At 48.5% G+C, this 14,855-nt stretch overlaps 1 protein-coding gene across 5 annotated transcripts in view; it reads left to right on the forward strand.

Moving 5' to 3' along the window:
* The window catches only part of LOC121720756 (microtubule cross-linking factor 1), a 70,751-nt gene extending 56,249 nt beyond the window's left edge, over positions 1–14,502 (forward strand). For 3 of the 5 annotated variants that reach the window (XM_042107191.1, XM_042107335.1, XM_042107411.1), the window contains 6 exons: positions 753–923; positions 2,876–3,079; positions 3,336–3,629; positions 3,912–3,988; positions 4,368–6,060; positions 14,000–14,502. In XM_042107191.1, coding sequence (XP_041963125.1) covers positions 753–923; positions 2,876–3,079; positions 3,336–3,629; positions 3,912–3,988; positions 4,368–6,060; positions 14,000–14,209 — 2,649 coding nt within the window. In that variant the 3' untranslated portion in view covers positions 14,210–14,502. Of the gene's footprint in view, positions 1–752; positions 924–2,875; positions 3,080–3,335; positions 3,630–3,911; positions 3,989–4,367; positions 6,061–9,252; positions 9,305–13,999 lie in introns of all 5 variants that reach the window. The other 2 variants (XM_042107478.1, XM_042107272.1) reach the window with 2 other exon arrangements.
* The last annotated feature ends 353 nt before the right edge of the window (positions 14,503–14,855 follow it).

A 14,855-nucleotide genomic window follows, 5' to 3' on the forward strand; every position in this document is an offset into this window, starting at 1 on the left:
TAAAATAAAAAGAGAGAAAGTTAGAGAAAGAGAGAGAGAGAGATGAAGAGAAATAAAGTTTCAGAAGGATGAAACGTGCAGAGAACAGTACTTTTCTATGTGCTTGTTTATTTGGAAGCAGGAAAAGAAAGCCCTCAGCTCGAGATGCATAATTCACCAGCGCTAAGTGGGCTGTTTTGTTGCCTGCTTTGATTTTTCATGAATTTTACACTAAATTGCTTTTATGAAGCCGTCAGACGACATCAAACATCCTTGATTTCACGTCAAAACACTGGCGAACCTCACTGCATCTCCCTTGTGTATGGGACGTGTCTGCTGTGCGCATATGTGTCCATGTTTGCTCTGTGGGCATATGTGTGTGTGACTGCTGTGTGGGTGAGTAAGTGTGTGTGTCCATTGTGTTGTGGAAGTCAGAATGTAGTAATGTGAGTGTCCGACTAGGAGTCGGCCCTGACACACACACACACACACACACACACACACACACACACAGTGAATAAGTGCTAATGAGTCCAGAATGATGCCAACTGGCCCTGGTTTGACCCTGACTTAGCCCTGATTTGACCTTGACCTGGTTCTGGTTTGACCCTGACTTGTATTTGTTCCAGAGTCAGCCAATGTCTTGCATGAGCGGTGAGGGAAACACAGCGTGATGTGATATCAACAAACCTGTTTTGTTTTCCTTTGATTGTCTTATGTACACTCTGATATATCACACACACACACACACACACACACACACACACGTGTAGCAGGTTGGTGAGAACCGGCGTGTGCTGCATGCATTGCGCTCACTGCTGGAGGAGTTTGGCTGTGAGCTGCGCGAGGAGGAACAGCGGAGACTGCAGCTGCAGCAGACATACGCCAGTGAGAGGGCATCATGGGAAATACAGCGCGCAGAGATGAGACGCCGCCTCGCGCAGGTACACACACAAACACACATACACGTGCATGCATACACATACAAATACACACAGCACACGCACACATACACAAATGTGCACACACAACGCACAATGTGCACGAGCAAGCACACACACACACATATGCAAACTTGCGTAAACACATACACACACACACACACACACACACACACACACTCACCAACTGCATGTGGAATAGACTCTCTCTCTCTCACACACACACACGCACACACACACACACACACACACACACACACACACACACACCAGCAGGTGGTATAGGAGCTGCTTAAAGGAACATGCCACCGTTTTCTGAAGTTGGGTTATTCACCGTCTCCCCTAGAGTTAGATGAGTGGGCAAAAGCATGTTTGTCTTAGTGCATTGTCTTGGTCTGGCGGCACCACCGCTAGCTTAGCTTAGCATAGGGAATGGAATCTCTCGTTGATGGATAGCATGTCGTGAGTAAAAGTGAGCCAACAACAAAAAATGCTTTTGCTTACTTATCTTACTCTAGGGGAGACGGTGAATAACCCAATTTCATAAAAAGCACATGAACCAAAATATGCCAGCTGAACAAAGTGAGCATAGAATGGCACAGTATAGCGTAGTTTATTTGGGTACAGCTTATAGAATGGCACAGTATAGCGTAGTTTACTTGGGTGCAGCTTATAGAATGGCACAGTATAGCGTAGTTTACTAAGATGCAGCTTATAGAATGACACAGTATAGCGTAGTTTACTAAGATGCAGCTTATAGAATGGCACAGTATAGCGTAGTTTACTTGGGTGCAGCTTATAGAATGGCACAGTATAGCGTAGTTTACTTGGGTGCAGCTTATAGAATGGCACAGTATAGCGTAGTTTACTAAGATGCATCTTATAGAATGGCACAGTATAGCGTAGTTTACCAAGATGCAGCTTATAGAATGGCACAGTATAGCGTAGTTTACTAAGATGCATCTTATAGAATGGCACAGTATAGCGTAGTTTACTAAGATGCAGCTTATAGAATGGCACAGTATAGCGTAGTTTACCAAGATGCAGCTTATAGAAGGGCACAGTATAGCGTAGTTTACTAAGATGCAGCTTATAGAATGGCACAGTATAGCGTAGTTTACTTGGGTACAGCTTATAGAATGGCACAGTATAGCGTAGTTTACTTGGGTGCAGCTTATAGAATGGCACAGTATAGCGTAGTTTACTAAGATGCATCTTATAGAATGGCACAGTATAGCGTAGTTTACTAAGATGCATCTTATAGAATGGCACAGTATAGCGTAGTTTACTAAGATGCAGCTTATAGAATGGCACAGTATAGCGTAGTTTACTAAGATGCATCTTATAGAATGGCACAGTATAGCGTAGTTTACTTGGGGTACAGCTTATAGAATGGTTAGTTAGTTAGTTTCATAAATGAGCAGTGAATGGCCTTACACATTTTCATTTCACTTTTGGGCCAAAGGGCAGCAGTGATTCCAGTCTGAACCCTTCATGTGTGTGTGTGTGTGTGTGTGTGTGTGTGTGTGTGTGTGTGTGTGTGAGAGAGAGAGAGAGAGAGAGAGAGAGAGAGAGAGAGAGAGAGAGAGAGCCTCTGAAAATAACCAGCTATTTCTGAATTATGCTCTGATCATCACAGCACTGACACACTGTCACACTCAGGCTATTAAAAGGCTGTGTGTGTGTGTGTGTGTGTGTGTGTGTGCAGGAGTGAGAAGCATTAGATTTATTTAACCATAAATGTTTAACACCAATATTTCTTTTAAAAATCTACACTGAGAAATGACCTACACTGAAGCTGATGTATTGCATCTATGCACACACACTTACAACCCACACACAGTCTGTCCCTTAGAGCTAACCTGTGTGTGTGTGTGTGTGTGTGTGTGTGTGTGTCGGTGTGTGTTTGTGCATGTGTCTGTACATGTGTGTATGTTCTCTGTGCTTGTGAGCAGCTGGAGGAGGTGGCGGGCTCCACGGGAGGAGGTGAAGGAGTGTCGGACCCCCTGAAGCAGGAGCGTGAGGAGCACCGGCGCCTCCTAGCTGAGAGCCATGGCGCTGCACTGGAGCTGCGCTGGAGACTTCACCACGGAGAGAGACGCTGGGGCAGAGAGAGACAGGAGCTCCTGGAGCACTTCCACAGAGAGAGACAGACCTGGGTACGTACACACACACACACACACACACACACCAGCACCAGAAACAGGCACACACACACACAAAACACACACACACACACACACACACACACACACATCAATGTCATCACATCACCAATACATCCATACATACAGTACAACAGACATACACAAGCTGAAATTATATTTACATAATGGAGATGACCTCTCTGGACACTCTCTGAACTCTGGACACTCCAACCCCCCCCCCCCCCCGCCTCCCCCTCCCCCCCCCCAGATGCAGCGAGAGCTGGCCCTGCCGGAGGGTAAGGAGGGGGGACTCCAGCGGGTCTGTCCCCCCCAGGAGAACCCCTGCAAGACCCCGCGCTCCCCTCGCTCGCCCCGCTCCCACTCCGACTCGGAGGCCGTGCTGGAGGACAGGGGGCTGGCGGGCCGGCTCCGGCCCAGCGAGGCGCTCCATCCTGGGGAGAGCCTCTTCCTGGACGCCCTCTCCCTCGACCCACCCAGCCTGGCCCAGGTACCGCCACCATCCAGGTTGGCGAGCGAGAAGAGGTTCCCCTGCCTGAAGGAGGTGTGTGTGTGTCTCTGTGTGTGTGTCTGTGTATGTGTGTACAAAAGAGAGAGAGAAAGAGTATATGTGTGGGTTGGTTTGTCTGTGTGTGAAGGAGGTATACAAGTTTGTTTGTCTGTATTTGAAGGACGTCTATGTGTTTCGTATTGTGTAATATGAATATCTGTGTAAGTGTATGTACTGTATGTAGAATAAGTATGTGTATATACTGTGTCTGCAATTAAAAGTGTGTATATGTCTGTGTGTATGCATGATGCAATTGACTCTTTGTTTCTTTTGCAGGCCCTTAATGAGATCTCTGAGAGGGCAGAGCCATCTGCCTACTCAGAGGAAGAACCGATCAGTGGAAGCCTTCTCAGGTACAAGACAAGGATTCTGATTGGGCAGAAAAGCATAACCCCGCCCTCTTTCCAGACTCTTACAGTAAACTGCTTCATAGCCTTATGACTTCTCTTTATGTCTTACTCTACGGTCATCCAAAGGGTCAGAATTCTGTCTGATTAATTCATTAAGGCACTTTATGAAATGAAAGGTCTGTCCTTGGCTTGGAACAGCCCCATTAAATATATAGACAATGTTTGGCACATTCATCTTATAGGTTTTTAGAAGTTATTCACTTAGAAGCATGTCATTTTGCAATTATTCTTAGTATCTCTTGTCTCTGTGTGTGTGTGTGTGTGTGTGTGTGTGTGTGTGTGTGTGTGTGTGTGTGTGTGTTTGTGTGTGTGTGTGTGACAGGGCCAAGTCTGTCTGCTCCATGAGCGACTTCCAGCGCCTGATGGACAGTTCCCCCTTCCTTCCTGACAAGTCAAGTTGCCAGAGCGACCACGGTGGCGGTGTGCGTGACCGCGGCGAAGTGACTCCTCCCCTGTCCCCGGATGACCTCAAGTACATCGAGGAGTTCAACAGCAAAGGCTGGGAGCTGGCCACGGCCCTGAGTGCCTCCTGCCCCATCCCAGGACCCCTCACCCTCCTTGGGCAGCAGCAGCCTCCCCCAGCCTCGGCTCTGGAGGCCTGGACCGAGCGGACAGACCCCCGGCGACTCGGTCCCGCCGACCCCACTGCCGACCCGTTCCAGCCGGGCTCGTGGTTCCTGACCACCAGCGCCACACTGACCACCAGCACCCTCAGCAGCCCGGAGCACTGCCAGCGGAGCACTGCCGTAGCGCCCCCTGGGCCGTCACTGTCGCCGTCCGCCCAAACGGCGCCGGAGCACTTTGGGGTGCGTGTGCTGCACAGCCCCACGCGGGCAGCCAAAGACGGGGGCGTCTGGGCGGGTGGAGGAGGTGGAGGAGGAGGAGGAGCTGGAGGTTACGCAGCAGCAGCAGCGGCGGCCGCAGCGCTGGAGCTCAACTTGAGTGACGACATGAAGGAGGTGGCCTTCTCCGTGCGCAGCGCCATCCGCACTCCCCCGCACGCAGCCCTCCCCGACCCCCGGCCTCTCCCGCCGCCACCGCCACCCGCCTTGCGCGACTCGGCGTGCCAGACCAACGGCATGATGTCGCGGGGCACGCAGACGTGCCATGCGGTGAGCGTGGGGCTCCAGACGGACAGCGCCCTGCGGGCTCTCACCAGCAGCCCCCACCGCTGCCTGACGCCCAAGGGCGGCGGCTCCACGCCCGTCTCCTCGCCCTCGCGCTCGCTACGCCGGCCCCAGTACGTGCCCCCCGGACAGGCCAAGTTTGAGCGGCCCTGCTGCTCCCCCAAATACGGCTCCCCGAAGCTCCAGCGCAAGCCCTCGGGCACGGCCAAGACGGAGCCCGCGGCGGTTGGGGGTGGTGGGGTGGTATCAGGGGTCAGTGGAGGGGGAGGGGGAGGGAATTCAGGCGCCGTCGGAGGAGGAGCAGGAGGGGCGGGAGGGTCTAGTCGGACCCCGACGCCAACGTCCACGCCTCAGAAGGGGAACAACGAGTCGGCGTGGGCGCGGTCGACGACGACTCGTGATAGCCCCGTCCACACCACCATTAACGACGGCCTGTCCAGCCTCTTCAACATCATTGACCACACGCCACTCGCTCTGGAGCCTGCCGGGGCCAAGTTCACACGCTCCCCCAGCAGGGCGAGGCCCCAGCAGGCCGGCGAGAGTTCTGCGGCGCCCCCTGCTGGACCGGACCCAAAGTGCGCGTCAGGGGGTGCAGTGCAGGAGCTGCTGAGGGGGTCGGGTGTACCGCGAGGCCGCTCTCCGAGCCCCGTCCAGCAGCTGGTTATCATGGAGGTGCAGGGCAGCGAGGTGGCCAGCATCCGTCAGGACCTGTCGGCACCGCCGGGACACACGCTGGCCGAGAACACGGCGCGGCTGCTGAACAGGAAGCTCCAGGAGCAGAATGCTCGCGAGGAGAGGAGGCTGCAGGTGGTCACCGGCCCAGCGCCGGGAGCTCACGGCAGGGACCCCAGGTCCACAGACGCTGGGGAAAGGGCTGGATGTATGGAGGTGAGACGTTAGCAGCTAACGGCTAAAATGCCCAACTTGCTAATGTTAGCCAATGATTCTTGCATGCACATGTGGATGTGTACATACAGAGGCACAAAAATACATGTTGGTAGAAAACACAAGTTCAAACTTGAAACAGAAATCCATACATACGTAAATTTACGGTATAAAATATTTGTTTAACAATTAACACTGATACATATACACCTTATGATTGGAAATAAACACACACACACAAACTCAGACACAAACAATGAATCATTCTGCCAATCGATGACAGCATGGAACAGCACGATGAGTAATGGTGCAATGATGACCTGCTATATCCTCATTGATCTCTCATGTTTGCCTGAGTTTGTTTTTTATTTGATCGCCATAGCGCTGTATTGTCTCTTTGCACCATGATCAGAATGTGTAACTATGGCAACCCCCGTCCCCCCTCCCCCTCCTACAATCCCTTACCCAGCATCCATCTGGAGGACTCATGCTCCGAACCCGACGACCCACAAGGTGCAGGGAGAATCACTCAAAACTGGGTCATCCTTGGCGTCAAGACGTTAATCTACAGAGATTTACTGTAAACTAGACGCAGGATTTAACGTCTGACACAGCATAGGCACGCCTGTTGTGTCTACAGAGGGCATTTGTGATAGTAGAATCAAGTAAAGTGTGTACACAGTTGAGGCCCCCAACACCCAGCTGTAGTTAATACCTGATGCTTTCATAATCTCTAATGTATGAATTACAGACAGCTAAAGCCCTTTCAAGCCACGGTGAAAGCTTAATGCATTGAGAGCAGTTATGATGAGGGATAGATACAGCAAATCACTGTTATTTGAACAACAGTCAGATTTATGCCATTTGTCCTCCACTTTTAATGGATTACCGGAAGCTTCTATCTCATAGCGGTAGTCTCATATTAGACAAGACGACAGGGACAGCAAACAAAGAGTTATCACATCAGAGTAGCAGATTTACAAGGGGACGTTCAGGGCAGTTACTGTTCATGGAGAATAGAGAGTGGGCTCTATCTATTAGGGTTATCTAGTGTTTAAGGCTATTGGGACTATCTAGAGTGTGTAAGGCTTAATTCTGATGGGCTTCAGTGAAAGGGATTTCCACTGCTCATTTGACAAGAATAAACTATCAGCTATGTGGCAAACTATACCCAAGTCTTGAATGGACATGGTCCAGACCTGGCATAGACATGGCAAATACCTGGCGTGGATCTGTTGTAGACCTGGTGTGGATCTGTGTAATAGACCTGAGGTGCGTTCTAATTCGGGAACATAGGCGAAAGTTTGTGAACGTTGGCAAACAGTTTTCCGTTTCCCTTGAGATTTCGGCGAACGTTTGCAAACAACCACAAACAGTGTGCAGAGGTAGTTCTCTGCGAACATACAGTGGAATTGGATGTGAGCTTGAAGGTAACAATGCAATTACCGTTACAATGGAATGTTAACACCAAATTGCTCAAATGTAACTGTTCAAAGAAAACATGTTGACCACGAATGGTCGCCTTGCCACTGTTTGCCGAATTTGAATGCACCTCTGGTGTGGATCTGGTGTAGTCCTGGTGTGGATCTGTTGTAGACCTGGTGTGGATCTGTTGTAATGCTGGTGTGAGTCTGTTGTAGACCTGGTGTGGATCTGTTGTAGTGCTGGTGTGAGTCTGTTGTAGACCTGGTGTGGATCTGTTGTGGATCTGTTGTAGTGCTGGTGTGGATCTGTTGTAGTGCTGGTAGTCCAGATATAACTGCTGTTCAGCTGCTGATTGATAACCAGAAGGAAAGTATTTAGCTGGGATAGTGTATCCAGACAGTTGATTAGTTTGGTAAAGCCATTCCCTTTAGCTCACACCTCAGGGCAGCAGTGATAGTGGGAGATGTATTCACCAGATTACGGTACAGATTACAGGATAGCTACCAGTATGTACAGTATGCTTGGCTGAGACCTGGTGTCATTCTCTTCCTACACCCCCACCCTCTCCATCCATGCATGCCTCCCCCAGATGGATGATGTCAGCATTAAAAGATGCCCCCAGACCCCCCCCCCCCCCCCCCTACCCCGCCGCCCCCCTACCCCACCCCGCCCGGCAAACCGCTCCCATGTCGGCAGAACTTACAGCATAGCGACAAATAGCAGGATGGTGAGACCAGCACCTCCGACTGAACCAGCTCTCAATGTGCTACTGCTGTTGCTCTCTGAGTGTGTGTGTGTGTGTGTGTGTGTGTGTGACCTCTTGGTATTGATTAGAATCTGTAACTGTTGTCTCTCCAGTGTTCAGCTCTATGTTCCAGAGAAGTGTGTGTAGGAGAGAAAGGGGAATGAGGTGTGTGTGTTAAAGAGAAAGAGAGGTGTGTGTGGTGTGTGTATGTGTGTGTTTGAGAAAGAGACCTCCCATTATTGATGGGAATATGTGTGTGTGTGTGTGTGTGTTTGTGTAAGAGAATTGTGTTGTGTGTGTGTGTTTGTATAGGAGAATTGTGTGTGTGTATGTGCGTGTCTGTGTATGTGTGAACTGTTATGGATGAGAATCCATACATGTTGTTTCCCTTTGTGACGCAGTGCTTCAGAGGTGTGTGTGTACCGGTATGTGTGTTTTGTGAGAGAGGTGTGTGTGTGTGTGTATGTGTAGGTAGGTGTAGGAGAGAAAAGTGTGTGTGTGTGCGTGCGTGTGTGTATGTGCGTGTGTGTGTGTGTATGCATGTGTGTGTGTTTGCATGTGTGTGTGCGTGCGTGCATGTGTGTGGGTGTGCGTGTGCGTGTGTGCGCGCCCGTGTGTCTGTAGTAGAGAGAGAGGTGCGTGTGTGCGCCCGTGTGTCTGTAGTAGAGAGAGAGGTGCGTGTGTGTGCGTGTGTGTGCGCCCGTGTGTCTGTAGTAGAGAGAGAGGTGCGTGTGTGTGCGCCCGTGTGTCTGTAGTAGAGAGAGGTGTGTGTGTATGTGTGCGCCCGTGTGTCTGTAGTAGAGAGAGAGGTGTGTGTGTGTGTGGTGCGTGTGTGTGCGCCCGTGTGTCTGTAGTAGAGAGAGGTCTGTGTGTGTGTGTGTGTGTGCGTGGTGCGTGTGTGTGTGCGCCCGTGTGTCTGTAGTAGAGAGAGAGGTGTGTGTGTGTGTGTGTGACCTGCTGTGCTTGATGAGCATCCATAACTATTGTTTCTCCTCCTCCCTCCCCTATGTGGCGCTGTGTTCCAGAACCACACTGTCTTACTAACCACCCCCTGGGGCCTGTAAACGCAGCCGCGCTGTAAGTTCCCATGATCCTCCTGTCCTACCTCCCGACCTCTGACCCCACCTCAACCCCACACACAGGCCTCTCTCTCTGTCAGACAGATGAGCATGTACCGAACACACACAGCTCCACACAGGGCAGTGTGTAGGGACACAGGTGCTCCTTTGTCTTCAGGAACGTTGTCTACTGTGTGTGTGTGTGTGTGTGTGTGTGTGTGTGTGTGTGTGTGTGTGGGTGGCTGGGTGTATGTATGTGTATGTGTGTGTGTGGGGGTATGGATGTGTGTGGGTGAGTGTGAGTGAGTGAGTGACAGAGAGAGAGGGGGGGGGAGAGAGAAAGAGAGTTCATTTGTCTTCTGCATGCATGCCTTGTCTTCTGTGACTCTACAGTGAGCACCTCAAATGGGACAATAACACCCAAAGGAAATGCGCCAGCTAACGTTGGTTTTTAAAAAGGAGATTGTGACCCCTGACCTTACTGGACAGGTCACACTGTTGTTCTGATTTGGCCCTGGTGAATAGATGCCATGTGTTTGTATGGCTGGTGTGGGTCACTTCCTCTGTCTGTTATGATGCCCAAGTGGGGTGTGTTGGTGTAACATCTCAAATCACCTGGTGTCTCTAGTAGGTCCACTGGCTGCTGAATGTTAGAGTATTGACTCTGTTTATGGGAGCACAGTACACATGTGTGTTGAAGTGACAATAATGTAACACTGTGAGACAGTTTTTTTCCCCCATGCACCATTACCCATTTTATTTCAACTCTCTCTCACTCTCTCTTTCGGTCTCTCACACTCTCTCTTCCTTTCTCTTCCTCCTCCCCCTCTCTCTGTCTCTTTTTGCACTAACGGACTGAATTTTTCATGTGATAATATTCATCAATCATATTCCTCATATAATCTGGTTGTGTTTCTTTTACAATTGAGTGTGTGTCCATATGAGTATCACTTCACACAGAATGAATTATACCACAGAATGGCCACGTTAAAAAACCTTGCCAATCGTCCTTGCACACTAATGTGTGTATGCGTGTATGTGAGGTCGGTATGAATGAGTGAGTGGATACTTAATAGTGTGTGTGTGTGTGTGTGTCTGTCTGTCTGTCTGTGTGTGTGTGTGTTTGCATGCTCTCAGTGTGTGTTGTCCAGATATGCTCCTCAGCAGGCTGGCAGGTTTTTTTAACCCTTGCTTGACAGACTCACTCACTTACTCACTCCACCGTGACACGCCCATCTTCACATGGATGCTTTCCATCATGGCTGCTGCCTCTTGGCTGTTCCTCTCTCTCTTCCGTCTAGCACTCATGCTACTTCGGGTCATGGAGGACACTTCTGTCTTTGTTTCACACTGGACGCCATTTTGAATACATCTCCTAGGAGTCCGTAGTACAGGCTTATCAGGCTGTACTACTCTACATAAGATCTTAAACACGATCACATATGATATGTTAATAATTAATACAAATGATCAATTCATATGAAATACATACAGTTAAAATGGTAAATATCACCATTCTGTACCCATTGTGTGTATTCAAAGGATCATCATTCAAGCAGATTACTATTCAGGGGTCAGTTATTAAAAGCTCAAGTGTTGACCTGTTGGCTCTGAGATATGTTCAAAATGGCGTACATATCTTGTGTAAGTGTGTTGGTGAGCTGCTGTGAGGGGTAAGAGGAAGGCGCACTGCTGGCTTCTCCTCCAAGAAGCCTGCTGGTGCTCGCATTATATCTTGTTAATACAGTCACACTGTCACTGAGAACAAACACACACACACACACACACACACACACACACACACACGAGCATCCAGGGACCTGTGAGTGCTATTCTGTAACCTCGTCATTTTGCAGTAAGTGCAAAAGCATCATTTATCGGAATAGATGCGTCAAGGTGACATTCTCGCACCCTCCCAGCATTAAATCTAATTGAATCCATGCAGGATATATTGTTAGATCGCCAGTATAAGGAATAATTTATGAGCAACTTTGTTGACAAGTCGTTATGGTTATCATTTATAATTCATCTAAGTGGAGCTGAAATAAATCAATGATCAGTCGGTACAGAGCCCGGGAGGTGTCATCACAATATATATTTTTTTATATCGAGAGGATATGCACTCGTTTTATTCAGTTGTGAGCCCGTTTACTCAACTGTGTGCTCATTTTACCCAATCATGTGCTCATTTTACCAAATCATGTGCTCATTTTACCAAATCATGTGCTCATTTCACTAAATCATGTGCTCATTTTACCAAATCATGTGCTCATTTCACTAAATCATGTGCTCATTTTTACTAATTTGTGCATTAAATTAAAATCAGTGCACAATTTAGTAAACAATTTAGTAAAATGAGCACACGGTTTACTAAAATGAGTACACAATTTAGTAAAATTAGAACACAATGTAAAATGAGTGCACGTTTTCCTGATATACAAAACAAATCTCTCGATGAGACCTCCCAGGTAGGCTAATGCAGTCTCCCAGCAGAGACAGTATGAAAAATGTGTGCCTGGGCATTCCAGTGGTAAATTCACCCTGACCTCTGAAGAGAAACACAACAGACAGAGGAGCTCAGTTCACAGTCGGGACCATTTAGCTTAGCAGTTCGAGAAGCTGAATGCCTGCCAAAGCACGTCTACCCTGCATTAGCATTGCCATTAGCGTGTTAGCATGCTAGCCAATTAGCCCGTTATTAGATTAGGGTGTTGCTCTCTGTCTTCTTGCTGTGCGTTCAGTGGTGGCGGCGCTGTCAGCGGTATTTTTAGCCTGACTAGATTAGCCTGCTTCCTGGATTAGGTTCTGCTGTGCGTCTGAAGGAGCCGCCGGCAGTCTCCGGAAACAGGCTAATTATAAGCGATTGGCTTGGCACTACTGTCCTGGCAGCCAGTCAGAAGGAGGTCAGGCGGTCGGCTCACTCAGATAGGGTCTCCACCTCACTACAAAAAAAGATGGACACACACACTCACCAGATCACTCACATCTGCTCGAACAGTCAGCTAACACCTGACTCGGACATAAATATGTTCACACACACTCACACACATATACACATGCACACAAGCACCTAAAAAAATTACTCACTTAGGATCTCACTACCAAAAAGGAGGGACACACGTACACAGACATCTATAGAAAAACATGTCATAGCATAGTTCACATCACAATATCAACACATTTTCTTGTCATTATATTAGAAAGATTTCTAATTTAATTTAATTCAAATTGTCCTTGTCATAAGTTCAGTTTAACGTCATTGCGTGTGCTAAAAAGATTCTCCTTCATGAATTTGTAACTTCTCAGACAGAGTCAAGAATAAATATTTAAAATTTTAAATACGGAATAGTGACATGTAGGTCAAAGATACACACGGTGTTGCTGTTGATGAGTTACAGTAGTACACCAAGCTAGCCTATTACATGTCATGCCATAGACTCACTCTAAGTGTGAGGATGCAGTATAGGTAGACTCACTAAATGTGAGGATGCAGTATAGGGGCCATAGACTCTAAGTGTGAGGGTGCAGTATAGGGGCCATAGACTCACTCTAAGTGTGAGGATGCCGTATAGGGGCCATAGACTCTTGGGGCCCGTCCCAATACCTCCCCTACCCCTAGATTTTTGCCCTAACCCTCGTTTTTGCGCGTGCACGTGTAGGGCTAGGGTGTCCCATTACTTTAGGGAGCAAGGGGAAGTGCTATTTTCCCCTTAAAGTCAACCCTCAAAATATAGCCAGGACCGATGCAGGCTTAAAACGAAGTGGGAGATGAAATTACCCAGGATACCATGCGAGCTCAGCGAGCCGGCCACATTTTTCATATATTTTCGCAAATAAGCATATTAAAATTTTGAAATATGTTGGAATATGTTAGTTTGATGCACATCTGATGGACTGTTGAGTTTTGAACACTAATGTTAGAAAATATCTCACGAAGCTATCTGACGATGTTCATGATATCTGCTGAGTACTTTGAGAGAGTCTGCCCATCAAATAACGTTATATCTGATCTGGGTAGTTTCATCAATATTTAGGGTGTGTGTTCTGGCGTTCACATGAACACGGATATCTTTGTTGATTAACCAGACGTACATAAACCAGCACGGCCCACACAACAATGACCGCTGGAACGGGCATGTTCCTGAATGAAAATAGTAGCAGGCTACTACCGGTAGACACGTCGGCGCTGCGCGTGACGTAGGTGAGCACGTTCGCTATGCTAATTTGCATATAGTGGTTTCCCAATTCATAGGGAAAGATCTTCACCTCCACTTCCCTTGTCGATGGGGCTTTAATGTTGAGGGCAATCAAAACCAAGTGGAAGTTTTAAGGGGGGAGAAATGGGACGGGCCCTAAGTGTGAGGATGCAGTATAGGGGCCATAGACTCACCTTAAGTGTGAGGATGCAGTATAGGGGCCATAGACTCACTCTAAGTGTGAGGATGCAGTATAGGGGCCATCGACTCTAAGTGTGAGGATGCAGTATAGGGGCCAAGATGAAGGGGCTGTGGGGAAAGGCACAAACAAAACAGTCCCTTTAATTCTACTCAAGATCCCAACACACACAAACCATACTGTGATTAATACACACACACACACACACACACACACACACACATACATACACATACACATACACATACACATACACACACACTGTAAATGTTTCACTTGTGTACTGTAACTAATGTTTTTCTCTCTCCCGACTCATCAGGACCTGCCTCGTTCTCCAGTGGCTCCTCCCCTGGAGGCGTGTTTTCAGCGCCCTGCCCGTCCTGCCAACCGCCGGCCCCCATCCCGCTGGGCCGCGCGCTCCCCTAACTCTTCCCCGACGTGGCGCAGCACAGTCGCGCAAAGGTTCCGCTTCCCCACCCAAACCATCCCCGAACTGGAGGAACCTAGTCTAGAGCCAAGGCCGGCGTGAGGGCGGGAGAGAGAAAGAGAGAGAGAGAGAGAGAGAGAGAGAGAGAGAGAGAAGAGGAAAGTGATAAAGAAAGGAGAGCACCAGTGAGAGACAGCGTGGACTTTGCCATCAAGCCTCCGTCTGCCTCTGCACTCTTCTCTTCCTCTCTTTAATCTCTCTTCTCTCTTGCCTGCCATCTCTCTGCCCTTTAACTCTCCTTATTCCAGCCTGTCCTCAAGATCATACCTTCCACAAACCTGACACACACACACACACACACACACACACACACTCTCATACAAACACACACACACTTTCCCCAAGAGGACCACAAGCACCAGCTACCCAAAATGGAGAGTTTCAGAACTTTCCAACAGAACTCAAGGACCCTGAATGGAATGTACCAATGCAAAACTACTACAAGGAAAGAAGCAAAACGAACAAACAAGTAAACAAAAAAAAAAACACAACTCTTCCATCACAGGTGCCTGCTCACACCTGAGTTCTCAGTCGCGCCACATGTCTGTGTGTTAATGTGTATATACATTTACTGAGATTTTTATTTAAGATGCTCCAAAAGTGGAGTCACTCGCAAGAGTGAACAGTAATAAATCATTTGTGTCACCGCAAGCATCACACGTTTGTAAGCTTGCAAATCCCCCAGCTG

The sequence above is a fragment of the Alosa sapidissima genome, chromosome 1, assembly GCF_018492685.1.
Source record: "Alosa sapidissima isolate fAloSap1 chromosome 1, fAloSap1.pri, whole genome shotgun sequence".
Lineage (NCBI taxonomy): Eukaryota > Metazoa > Chordata > Actinopteri > Clupeiformes > Clupeidae > Alosa > Alosa sapidissima.